General features: G+C 45.1%; 1 protein-coding gene across 1 annotated transcript in view; it reads left to right on the top strand.

Moving 5' to 3' along the window:
• Nucleotides 1-655: 655 nt before the first annotated feature.
• Nucleotides 656-13,068, top strand: part of Nme5 (NME/NM23 family member 5) — a 13,434-nt gene continuing 1,021 nt past the window's right edge. The window contains 5 exon segments of the mRNA XM_028886841.2: nucleotides 656-1,193; nucleotides 6,208-6,413; nucleotides 8,023-8,123; nucleotides 10,589-10,660; nucleotides 10,663-10,706. Of these exon segments, the coding sequence (XP_028742674.1) occupies nucleotides 1,065-1,193; nucleotides 6,208-6,413; nucleotides 8,023-8,123; nucleotides 10,589-10,660; nucleotides 10,663-10,706 (552 nt within the window). The 5' untranslated portion in view covers nucleotides 656-1,064.

Here is a 13,068-nt window from a genome sequence, read left to right as displayed (position 1 = left end):
GATTAAAGAAGCTGGATCTAGAGGGGACCGCATCAAGTGTGAAACAAGGTATTGGCTGGGGATGTAGCTCAGTGATTAGTGCTTGTCTAGCGTGGGCCCTGGGCTTGATCCCAGTACACCACCACCACCACCACCACCAAAAAAAGAAAAAGAAAAAAAAAAAAGGAAGGAAGGAAAGAGAAAGTATGTCAAGACATTAATAAACTTGACATGAATCTTTCATTTAATGTCTGGGAGGGAATGGAGCATGCTGAAAGGGGCGTCTGATCTATTTAATTTATAAAGTGTGGATAATTCAAGCATCCTTCAAGTAGGGATGAGGATGAAAGGGCTGGCACTAAGGCTCAGTGGGTGGGTAAAGAGGATCACACGCAAGCCCGACCACAAGAGGGCCAGGTCCATCCCTGGAAACAGTAAACACGGAAAGATTTGACTACACAACGTTGTTTTCTTACCTCCACAACACATCACACACCACCAGCAGCAGCAGCAGCAGCTAATAAAGTTGTTTTTAAAATTATGAGAAAAATGTCTAGTACTCTAAGACTCATAAAAAGAATAAAATTCGCGCGGCTAATTGCTACCCTAAATAAAAACAGAGGCTGAAAAACTCTGCTGGGATTGGCCCTCTGCAGCCACCGTAGAAAACCAGCTTCGGGTCTCTTAGCAACGGGGTTTGACAACACCAGAACGGAGGTGAGAGCTGGGAGGGTCTAGCCTGGAGATTTCCTTAGGACCTGGGGGGCCTACCTTGCAGTCACACCTAAGCCTGTAAAAAGTGGTCCCTGAGGAGTGGGGGCCCTTCGCTAGGGCAGCTGGCTAGGGCCTTCCCCTACTGGAGAGCGGCACTGATACAGTCCATCCTCCTGCCTCAGTGAAGCGACCAGGGCTCCACTTGGGCTCTAGACAAGTCGTATTCTTGCAAGACTGCTTGTAGGAAAACATGGCAGTTTCCATTTTCACAAATTAATCAAGCCTAGCACCAAATACTGCCACAGGTTGGGGCTGTCACTGCAGTGGATACCTGGTCAGGAGATTAGTAAATTATACCGGGAAGCGCCAGCATGGAGGTGTCAATGCCCCTGCCTCAGATATATGTAGAAAAAACACTAGCCATTATCAAGCCAGATATTGTTGACAAAGAGGAGGAGATACGCGACATTATTCTCAGATCCGGATTCACCATCATTCAGGTAACTCCTGGCGTCTCTTCTATTAGTTTGCGCTATACTTATATAAATGTACCCACCCAACTAGATCCGTGGTAACAATCGGTTTACATTTCTAAATATAAAGGTTATATGTAAGGTAGGCGGGTAGGCACATGCCTGTAATCTTGGTACCGGGGAGGTGGAGGCAGGAGGATCAGGAATTCAGCTATGCAGTGACTTCAAAGTTGACAGGTCAGCCTTGGCTCTGTGAGACCTGTCTCAAAAACCAAACAAGTTACATGTACCAGGTAAGTTTCACATCCAAAAGAAAGATAAACAAAAGAAGCAATTGTTTCTTCTCGGAACTTTCCAGTCAGGTTAAACAAAATGACTTAACTTACTGCACTGTCTTTAAAATCAAATTATTTTTTCTAGCTATGTCTTTATGTGCACAGTTTTTTATGTTCATGTTTTTTTTTTTTTTTTTTGAACTTCTTTCTTAGCCTGCTACCTGAACTCACTCTGTAGACCAGGCTAGCCCCAGACTCAGAGATCCACCCGCCTCTGCCTCCTGAGTGATGGTACCAAAAGTGTGCACCACTGCCTGGCAAACATTTAATGTTTTAAGACCAACATTTGTTCTGCAGTCATGGAAGCCCGGCCTTCCAGAGGACATTGAGAGGTCAGCTTGTAATACACAGGGAGTTCCAGGCCAGCCTGGGGCACAGGGGACCCAGGCCCTGGAAGTGGTCTTGTAAGCCTGTGATCCCAGCCCTAGGTAGGGTAAGACTGAAGGATCTTGAGCTCCCCACCATCCTTCACAGAGTTCCAGCTGTCCTCTAGTTGGACAAGTCTCCAACAAAAGACAAAGTGTATAAATGTATCAGATATAACAATATTTTAATATTTTTGAATTTTATTTGAACTACTAGTTTTTTATTCTCTTACATGTATACAGCTGAGTGTGGCGCTTTTAATCCAGGCACTGCTGAGGCAGAAGCAGGTGTATTTCTGTGAGTTTAAGGCCAGCCTGATCTCCATAGCAAGTTCCTGGCCAGTCAGGGTTACATAGTGAGACCATGTCTTGAAATCAACAACAAAAATGATATAGTATCAGACTGCCATCCTATTTTCTATTTTGTCAGTGTTTTCAAATAAAGAACATTGAGCTGGAAAGGGGCTTGTGGCAGTGTTTGCTGAGCAGGCACAAGGACCTGAGTTTGAATCCCCAGCAGTCATGGACAGCTGTGGGTAATCCCGTGCTGGGGAGGCAGGGCAGGAGGGTCCTGGAGCTTGTGAGCCCACAAGTCTCCTCAGATCGGTGAACTTCGGGTTCAGTGGGAGATCCAAGGTGGTGAGCAACTGAGGTTAACACCCAATGTGGATCTCTGGCTCCACACGCATGGCACCTGCACCCCCACATATGTGTGTGTGTACACATGAACACAGACATGCATATCACACACACACACACACACACACACTCGGAGGGAGGGAGGGAGGGAGGGAGAGAGAGAGAGAGAGAGAGAGAGAGAGAGATGATGGGAGGAAGTTGAGATGGTAAAGAAATATTCAGACGAACACAAAGTCTTTAATAAATGTTGTGAAGAAAATTGAGTATCTTATACTGGGACAGCTCTAAATGGACCTAAATCTTTAAAAATTAAGCTTACAGGTGGGGCTCGGGTGGGGCTGAGTGGCAGAACACTGGCTTAGCAAGCACAGACTGGGGGATTCAATCCCTACCAGTTTCCCCCAGCTGAAAATATTAAATCGTGTCTGTGACTTCTTCAAGAAGAAAAGTGGCTAAACAAGCAATTGGGGGCGGGGAAGGTACTTAGAGATCCGGGTTCTCAGGCTGAGGGTGCAGCTCAGTGGTGGCATGTATGCCTAGCAAATGTAGAACCACGGCTTCCATCTCCAGCACCGCACAAAACCTGGAGTCCAGTGTCCATATTCAGGGGACTGAGGCAGGAGGACCAGAAGTTTGATGAGGTCATCCCCAGTGACATAGTGAGTTTGAGGCTAGCCTGGGCTACCTGAGACCCTTTGCCTAAAAAGAGAGAAACAAAGAAAGTCTCTTGCTATTTAGTTCAGGATGATCCCCTGCCTTCTCCTTCATCGAGCTGTGAGTAAGATACTCACAAACCTTGTGTTTTGTTTTCTGAGAAGATCTCACTACGTGGCTACAAATTCTGCTACTGCGGCTCCTGAGTGCGGGGATTGCACAGGGTGTGCCATTATGCCTGGCTTAGTTTTAAATTCTGTAGGTTTTTTTTTTTTTTTTCAAAGAAAGGTATCTCTAACTGGGATCAAACTCGTGTGTGTGTGTGTGTGTGTGTGTGTGTGTGTGTGTGTGTGTGTGTTGGAGACAGGGTTCTCTGTTAGTTTTGGTGGCTGTCCTGAATCTCGCTCTGTAGACCAGTGTTGCTGGAGGGCTTCTCTCCAGGTTCCCCAAGCCCCGCAGTCCCACAATCCACGTATAAAATAATCACTCAGACGCTTATATTACTTATAAACTGTATGGCCGTGGCAGGCTTCTTGCTAACTGTTCTTATATCTTAAATTAACCCATTTCTATAAATCTATACCTAGCCACATGGCTGGTGGCTTACCAGCATCTTTACATGCTTCTTGTCCTGGCGGTGGCTTGCAGTGTCTCTCCTCCTTCTTCCTGTTTCCCCAATTTTCCTCTCTCTTTGTCCCGCCTATACTTCCTGCCTGGTCACTGGCCATCAGTGTTTTATTTATATAGAGTGATATCCACAGCAGACCAGGCTGGCCTTGAACTCACAGAGAGAAATATTTTCTTTTTTTTTTTTTCTTTTCTTTTTTCTTTTTTTTTTTATTTTTAGTGGGAATCAAACTCTTACAGTAGTAGGGAGCTCTGGCTTCTGTACTCTACATACTTAAGATGTATCAAGTATGCCAGGCAGTGGTGGTCCACGCCTTTAATCCCAGCATGGGGCGGGGCAGAGGCAGTCGGATCTCTGTGAGTTCCAGGACAGCTGGGGCTACACAGAGAAACTTTGTTTTGGAACCCCGCCCCCAAAATGTTTTAAGTCCTTTAAAAAAAAAAGTCTTTATCTTTGTGTGGTGTGTGCTTGCACGCTACTCAGGCCCCAGTCCTCAGCTTGTCTGCTGTCTGAAACAGGCTTTCCTGTTTGCTCCTACATTATTGAGGCTAACCGGGCACGAACTTCTGAGGTCCCTCCTCTCTCCAGCTGCCCTGTCTCCACAGGTGCGCAGGGATGACAAACTCCCACGACAATGTTGGGCATTAGGAAAACTCTGGGCATCCAAATCTAGGTCCTTACATTGCGCAGTCGTCGATTTAATCCCTGAGCTAGCTCTCTAAAACTTAAGTCCACATTTGAAAAAACAGTGACAGACTTAGTAACTAAGCGGCTCGGACTGACTATAAATTAAAATTCATGGGCTGGACATGCTGGTACACACCTTCAATCCAAGCACTCAGAAGGCAAAGGGAAGTGGATCTCTGTGAGTTCCAGACCGTCCCAGGGCTACACAGAGAGAGCCTGCTGTGAACGGAAGACCAGGGACAGCTGCGGTCTGTGTATGCAGCCCCTGCCTCTGCTGCTGGGTCAGCCACAGCGATGAATTTTGTTTCTTTTGCTTTATTTGGCGGGGTAGATGTTACATCAACTGTACCATTTAAACTCTTTTAAGGCACAGCGCAGTGGTGTTAAGTAATTCGCCTCGTTTTGTGACCCTCGCCACTATTCATCCGTAGTTTTTCAACCTGAAGCTGTGAAGTCTTTTAAAAAGTGGGTGGGTGAGGTGTGTTTCTGTCTTCACCAGCCCCTCCACTAGCCTACTTTCTGTCCCGAGGAATTTGACTCTTGCCGCGGGTTCCTGTGACATCGGGGTGTTTGGGAGGTTGGTTTGTGAAAGAGGCGCTGAAAACCTCTCTCCTTCCAGCAGGGGGCAGCATTGTCTTCGTCACACACTGAGCTGTGGTCCACACATTGGCTATCACCGCGGCATAAAACTATTTCAAACGATTTTTCACCAGATTTCATTTCGAAGCAACCAATAAAACCGTTAATTTTTGTATCGACTTTAAAGATGAACTCTAAATTTTTTAAGTTACGCTGCAGGAGCTAGCGAGCCTGCAGAAAGGGGCGCGTGGCTGCTGGGCATGCCTGTGTCCAGGGAGACCAAGGCAGCAAGCACCCCGCCAGACAGACGGGCTACGGGGAGGGAGGCCAGCCTGGTGAAGTCGTAAGACCCCGTCTCAAAACCAGCAGCTTGTGCACTGGGCGTGGTGGAGCGGGCGGAGGCATGGAGGGCTAGACTTCTTGGGAGCTGGCTGTAGAGTTTATCAGAATATTCCTTTATATGGTCTGAGGATTCTCTACACCCTCTCATACCATGCCTGGAACTAAACTAAGGATTCCATTTTGTTGTTGTTGTTTGTTTGTTTTAGAGACAGTGACTAGCCGACCTCACTATGCAGACCAAGCTTGCCTGATCTCTGGGTGACTGTGTGTACGTGTGCCTAGACCCGCGCATGGATGCCAGAAGAGGGCATCGAATACCTTGTAGGTGGAGTTACAGGCGTTTGGTGGATACCCCTGCGTGTAATGCAGGTGCCAGGACCCAAACTCTGGTCCTCATGACTGCTCAGCAAACACTCTTTTAAAAAATGTTTGTATATGTGTGTGTGTGTGTGTGTGTGTGTGTGTGTGTGTGTGTGTGTGTTTCAGTCCGAAAACTTAGGGAATCAATTCTCTCTTCCCAACATTAAATTCTGGGGATTGAACTTGGAGCCTCAGCCTGGTCAGCAAGCACCTTTCCCGTGGAGCGGTCTCACCAGCCCATCAGCCTAGGGATCTTTTTTTTTTTTTTTAAGTGGGATAAATACTTCCTCTGAACATATTTAATTTAAATATCATTTCTGTATACTAATACAAAGATAATTACAGGCATGAGCCCCCGTGCCTTGGCAGTTATTAATGACTTAATGAGCTTTATTAATGGCTTTATTGAGCTGTCACTTTAAATGCTTCTGTTGACTTTGTTTTGTTTACAGAGACGAAAACTCCATCTGAGCCCTGAGCACTGTAGCAACTTTTACGTGGAACAGTATGGGAAAATGTTTTTCCCAAACTTAACAGCTTATATGAGTTCTGGACCTCTTGTTGCCATGATATTAGCTAGATATAATGCCATCTCTTACTGGAAAGAACTTATGGGACCATCTAATAGTTTACTAGCTAAGGAGACACACCCGGACAGGTAATTTCCCTGGGGCTTGAAGGACTGAAGCCCTCTTGTTTTCTTTTTTGGTTTTTTTGAGACAGGGTTTCTCTCTGTAGCCCTGGCTGTCCTGGATCTCGCTCTGTAGGCCAGGCTGGCCTCGAACTCATAGAGATCCTGGCTCTGCCTCCTGAGTCTGGGATTAAAGGCTCGTGCTACCACCACCCAGCTGATGCCCTCTTAAAGTGTGAAAACCAAAGAAACAAAGCAATCCACACTGCTATCTTTTCAATGAGTGTTTTCCACCCATGGAAGTTCTCCTAAATGAACTTTTCTCTGATGTAAGCCAGTGAATTTGACATTCTCATGTTTCAGTGCTCTCTTAATACCAAAATGATATAGAAAGCGTCAGAGAATATCTTATTGATGGCTGATTAGCCTTGCATTAAACTGCCTGTACCGTAGGATTGATTGATTGATTTTTTTTTTTTTTTTTTTCTGAGACAGAGTTTCACTGTGTAGCCCTGGTTGTCTTGGAACTCCCACTGTAGACCAGGCTAGCCTCAAAATTAGAAATCCGCCCATCTCTGCCTCCTGAGTGCTGGGATCAAAGGTGTGTGCCACACCACCCAGCTTGGTTTTATTGTTGTTGTTTTGTTTTGTTTTAATTATTTTTGAGACTAGGTCTTACTCTGTAGCCTAAGTTGGCCATAATTCGCTGTTTGCCCAGGCTAGCTTTGAATTTGTGACAATCCTCCTGTCTCTCTCCCCCTTCCCCATGTTGGGGTTACAGGGGTGAGCCAGGACACATGGCTATGGAGCAGGGTTGTTGACGATACATTTTATTCACTTACTCTGTGGGTGTGTCTACCTTGAACATGTGGAGGTCAGAAGTGGCTAGTGGGAGTCAGTTCTCTCCCTCAGGATCCCAGGACCACACTCGGGCTTGGCGGCAATGCCCTCAGCAGCTGAGGTCTCTCACTGGTCCTGAATGGGATTTGTAAGGGGAAAACTAGAATTTCTAGATGTCTTTTCTGGACACGGTGCATACCTTTAATCTCAGTGCTTAAGAGACAAAGGCAGGCAAGTTTCTGAGAGTTTAAGGCTAACCTGATCTGGACAGCAAGTCCAGGCCAGCCCAGGATACATAGTGAGAAACTGTCTCAAAAAAAAAAAAAAAAAAAAAAAAAAAAAATCCAAATTTTTAGCGTGATCTCTAGTTTCTAGAAATGAAACAGCTATCACACTTTTGGATTGATATTTCCTTTCACTTCTTACAAAACACCTTTCTTCACCTAGAGAATACCTGTTTTCACAGTGTATTCCACCAGCATACATAAATTTATTTGACTGTCATCTAAGTAGATGAAAAGCTTAAAATTATATTAGTGATGCCCTGTCTAAAAACAAACAAACAAATAGATAAGGCTGGCAAGATGACTCATTGGGTAAAATACTTGCTGCCAAATGGGATGATCTGGATTCGAACTCAGGACCCATGAGCTAGAAGGAGAAAACCACTCCTGAAGAAGTCTTCTGACCTCCATATGTGATGCCCCACCCCTCCAAATAATGAAAAGGGAACAGTCCCCTGTAAAGTAAGGAAGGGTGTCAGAGTTGAAAGGGCAACATCCGTAATCTGCTTTAGTCTAAGGGCAATTTACGGTACAGATGAGCTACGGAACGCCCTCCATGGGAGCAAGGACTTCGCTGCCTCAGAAAGAGAGATTCGCTTCATGTTTCCAGAAGGTGAGTTTCTCACGCCTGCTTTCCAAATTGTTCACTTCTTAAAGTTTGTTTTTAATCTTGAAGACATGTCTGAGAAGAAGGAATTTTCCTCCAAATATACTTTGTTCTATTTTCCTGTTGTGAGTCATCTGAACCTGAAGCTGGAGGGGCCTGGGATGTAGCTCAGTTTGTAGGGTACTTGCTGAGCTCCTGGAAAGTCCTGGGTTTGAATCCCAGCGCTAGACAAAAGCAGGCAGAGGCCACAGGCCTGTGATCCTAATTTTAGCTCTGGAGAGGGGAGGACAGAAGGATCAGAAGAAGTTCAGTGTCTTAACCCTGTCGGAAGTCAGTGTAGACTACCCCCGACCTTGTCTCAAAACAAACAAACAAAGCACAAAAGCAAAACAAGAAACAAACTCTCAGCACCTGGGAGGCAGAGGCAGGTGGATCGCTGTGAGTTCCAGGCCAGCCTGGGCTACAGAGTTCCAGGCCAGCCTGGGCTACATAGACCTGTCTCAGTAACACAAAAGAGGAGACGAGGGTGGGCGAGCTGACTCAGCAGTTACGAGCACTGGATGCTCTTGCTAAGGACCAGAGTTCAGTCTCCGGCACCCACGTGGCAGCTCAGAACTCCAGTTCCAGGGGCTCCAACACCCTCCTCTGACCTTCTTGGGCACCAGGCATGCACCTGGTGCACATTCATACATAACATGCAGGCAAAACATTCACACACATGAAATAAATATTTTAAAAACAGAAACAAAACTAATCTTGAACCCAAGAGCTGAAAAGTGAACAGCACCTACAGAAGTATGCTGAGCCCCGGGGTCTGCAGAGTTCTTTCTTTCTCCTGAACGGACTTGTTTAGGATTGCTCTCCTATTGTGTTATCCTTCTTCATAATGGCCCACAAAACTTCAGAAGTGTTCCAGGCACAGAGGATAAGAGATGTAACAAGTTCACAGATTCTATTGCAGCAGTACTCGGTTGGTCGCTGGCCTTGAACACTGCTCCTTTGTTGTGGACTTGGTAAACGTGTCTTTTTCCTAACAAAACAAAACAAGAAAGTCTTAAGTCACTGTGAATTTGGTAATTGCAGATCCTTTTTGATTTTCATCCAATTTGAAGTTTTGAAGCTGGTAACCCTTTAAGAAATGGACATACTGGCCGGGTGGTGGTGGGTCACCACCTTTAATTCCAACACTCAGGAGGCAGAGGCAGGTAGATCTCTGAATTTGAGGCCAGTCTGGTCTACAGAGTGAGTTCTAGTCAGGCCTACACAGAGAAACCCTGTCTCAAAAAAATAAAAAAATAAATAAAAATTTAAAAAAAAGAAGAAGAAGAAAGGAAAGGAAAAAAGCAGAATTAGTGAAGAAGTGGGCATACTGTCTTTTAAGTACTAGGGGTGAGCCTAGGACTTCAGGACAGGAAAATCTTTGCCAGTGAGCTGCTAAGTCCTCAGCCTTTTATTTACTTATTTATTGCTACGATTTATTTTATTTTTGCTTATGGCAATGTGAGTGTATGTCACATGTGTGCAGATGTCCTCAGAGGCCAGAAGAAGGCATTGGATCCCCTGGAGTTAGAGTTTATGACAGCTGTGAACCGCCTGATGTGGGTGCTGAGATATGTATCTGGGAAGAAAAACTGACCTTAACCACTGAGCCGTCTCTCCAGCCGTGTGTCTCAGGCTGGCCTTGACCTCCTCCTGATCTCCCTGCCTCCAGCTTCTGAGTGCTGGGGTTTCAGGCATGGACTGCAGCCTGACTTTCCAGTCCTTTATCTTTTTTTTTTTTTTTTTTTTTTTTTTTGGTTTTTCGAGACAGGGTTTCTCCGTGTAGCTTTGCGCCTTTCCTGGAACTCACTTGGTAGCCCAGGCTGGCCTCGAACTCACAGAGATCCGCCTGGCTCTGCCTCCCGAGTGCTGGGATTAAAGGTGTGCGCCACCACTGCCCGGCTTCAGTCCTTTATCTTTTGAGACAAGTCCACAGGTAGTAAGCCCACAGGTAGTCCATCTGTGCCAGCCTCCTGAGTGGCCACGGGGTTTGGACTGGTTTTGCTTTAGTTCTTTTGTGTGTGGTTGTTATTGATATTTTTTAATTTAAATTCTATTTATTTCTCTGTGTGATCACAAATTTAGCAAATACTATGTGTAAACAATACCTTAGTAAGCAGGTAGAGTGTGGCGACTCACGCCTGTTATCACAGGATTCAGGTGGCTGAGCAGGAAGATCACCCTGAGTTTGATGCCAGCCTAGGCGACTTAGTGAGTCCCAGGCCAGCCTGAACTATGGTGAGACTCTATCAGAAAGCCAATAATAATAATTATAACACTTTAATAAATGTAAAGAAATAGAAATCAAATTTAAAACTCACAATGATGAGTCTCCCAACAGTTGAAAACTTTTGAAAGCATCCTCTTTGATAGCTGTATAATGTTTAAGCACTTCTATTTGCTTTTTAGTGAGAACTTCTTTCTATTTGCAGTGATTATTGAACCCATTCCAATTGGACAAGCTGCTAAGGACTATTTAAATCTGTACGTAACGCCAACCCTACTTCAGGACTCACAGAGCTTTGTAAGCAGAAACCGGCAGACCCTTATGTAAGATACTTTTTATTCACACTAAAGAATATTGTTTATCATTTTCCTATTTAGAACTGTGTTTGTTTGTTTGTTTGTTTTGAGACAGCATCTTACTACTTAGCCCTGGCTGCCCTAAACCAGGCTGGCCTCAAACTCACAAAGATCTACTCGCCTCTGCCTCCTGAGTGCTGGGATCAAAGATAGCACCACCATGTCTGGCTAATATTTATTCTTTTAGTCTGAAGACCCACAAGTTCTGAGGCTTTCCTGGTCTATGTCTTGACTCTGTGGCCACCAAGCAGGACAATTTAGTGAGACCCTGTCTCAAAATAAAAAATTTCAAAAGGTGGTCTGGTCATGGTGGCCCATGCCTTTAATCCCAGTACCTGGAAGTAGAAGCAGGCAGATCTGTGTGAATTCAAGGCTGGTCTGGTCTGCATATTGGATTCCAGGCCAGCCAAGGCTATATAGTGAGACCCTGTCTCAAAAAAACAGAACAAAACAACAAAGGTGTGAGTGTGGGGATCTGGGTGGATTGGTGAGAGATCAGTAAAGCACTTACTATGCAAGCCTCATGAACTGAGTTCCATCCTGGGATTCCATTTTCTCATTCTTTTTATTAATGTTTTTATTAGCATATAGTAATTTTACACAATAAGTTCCATTGTGACATTTCCATACATGTACATGGTACTGGGTGATTTTTCTTGCTTATTGTTGTTTTGTTGGACAGTTTTGTTTGTTTGTTTGGGAGGGGGGGCAGGGTCTCACTATGGAGCCCAGGCTGCCCTAGAACTTACTATGTAGACCAGGCTGGCCTTGAATGTTGTGGTTTTCCAGCCAAGGTCCCTCTGTCTAGGCCTCTAACTTACTAGGAGATGATGTATTTTTGGTCACACGTGTGTGTGTGTGTGTGTGTGTGTGTGTGTGTGTGTGTGTGTGTGCGCGCACGCATCTCGTTTACCTGCCATTATCCCCGCCCACTCCCGCTAACCCCCTCCTCTTCCCAGCGGGCCCCTCCTCCAGCTACCAAGTCTTCCTGCTTCTTTTGACTCAGTTTCACTGGGGCCATTCACAGGAGTGCTGGTGAGGGTATGACCAGGGCACCTCACAGGTGGTGGCGTTGCTGAGGCAAATGTCACTGCCCCTCCAGGAGCCATTGACTTCCTAGGACTCCCTAGGGAGGGGTCAGCCCCCTGAGCCTCTCACCGTCCATTGAAATGTTGTGACACTTGCATTTATTTTTTTATTATTTTCTTATCGTGTGTACTACAGCCCACATATGGAGACCAGAGAGGCCCTTCTCCTTCCACGGTGGGAGTCCTCAGGACCTTACTAAGGTCTTCAAGCTTGGTGGCAAGTACCTTTACCTGCCAAGCCATGTCTCTGGCCCTCCATTTATTATTATAATTATTACCATTATTTTCTTTTGTTTGTATTGTGGGAGAGGATTCCCTGCAGCCTGAGCCGGTCTCAGACAAGCTATGAAGCCAAGGATGACTTTAGACTCTGGATCTTCCCGTTTCCACCACCCAAGTGCTGGGATTACAGATGTGTGCCTCTTTTCCCAGGGTGACAGATGCTGGGGATCAAACCCAAGGCTTTGTATCTAATAGGCAAGCATTCCATCAACTGAACCAATCCTCAGATCTTAAATGTTTTTGTTTTGTTTTGTTTTTCCAACACAGGGTTTCTCTGTGTAGCTCTGGTTGTTCTGGAACTCGCTCTGTAATCCAGGCTGACCTCAAACTCATATATTATCTGCCTTGCTCTGCCTCCTGAGTGTTACGATTAAAGGCATGCACCACCACTGCCTGGCTCCTAAAAAATGTTAATTACACTTATTTATTATTTGTGTGTGTGTGTGTGTGTGTGTGTGTGTAAGACTTTGTTTTTTGTTTGTTTGTTGTTGTTGTTTTGTTTTGAGACAGGGTTTCTCTGTGTAGTCCTGGCTGTTCTGGAACTCAGTCTATAGACCAGGCTGGCCTCGAACTCACACCGCACTCTCAGCCTTTATTTTTATTCTTAAAGTGATTTTAAAAGCTGTTTCCGCAGCCAGGCCGTGTAGACCAGGCTAGCCTCAAACTCAAAAAGATTCATCTTTTCTGCCTCCCAAGTGCTAGAATTAAAGGCATGTGACACAATCCAATCCAAACTCATACTCTTAACCATTTTGCAATGAAAAGCTAACAGTATAGAAGAATGATTTCACTATGTTGCAAAAATTTTCATTTCATATGTTTCTTATTAGCATTGTCCAGGTTGGCCATAACACGTGAAAACTTGAGGATTTTTTTTTTTTAATTTTATTTTATTTTACAATACCATTCAGTTCTACATATCAGCCATGGGTTCCCCTATTCTCCCCACTCCCACCCCT

The sequence above is a fragment of the Peromyscus leucopus genome, chromosome 19, assembly GCF_004664715.2.
Source record: "Peromyscus leucopus breed LL Stock chromosome 19, UCI_PerLeu_2.1, whole genome shotgun sequence".
Classification (NCBI taxonomy): domain Eukaryota; kingdom Metazoa; phylum Chordata; class Mammalia; order Rodentia; family Cricetidae; genus Peromyscus; species Peromyscus leucopus.
The sequence above is the reverse complement of the archived record's forward strand: the minus strand, read 5'-3'. Positions and strand labels throughout refer to the sequence as shown.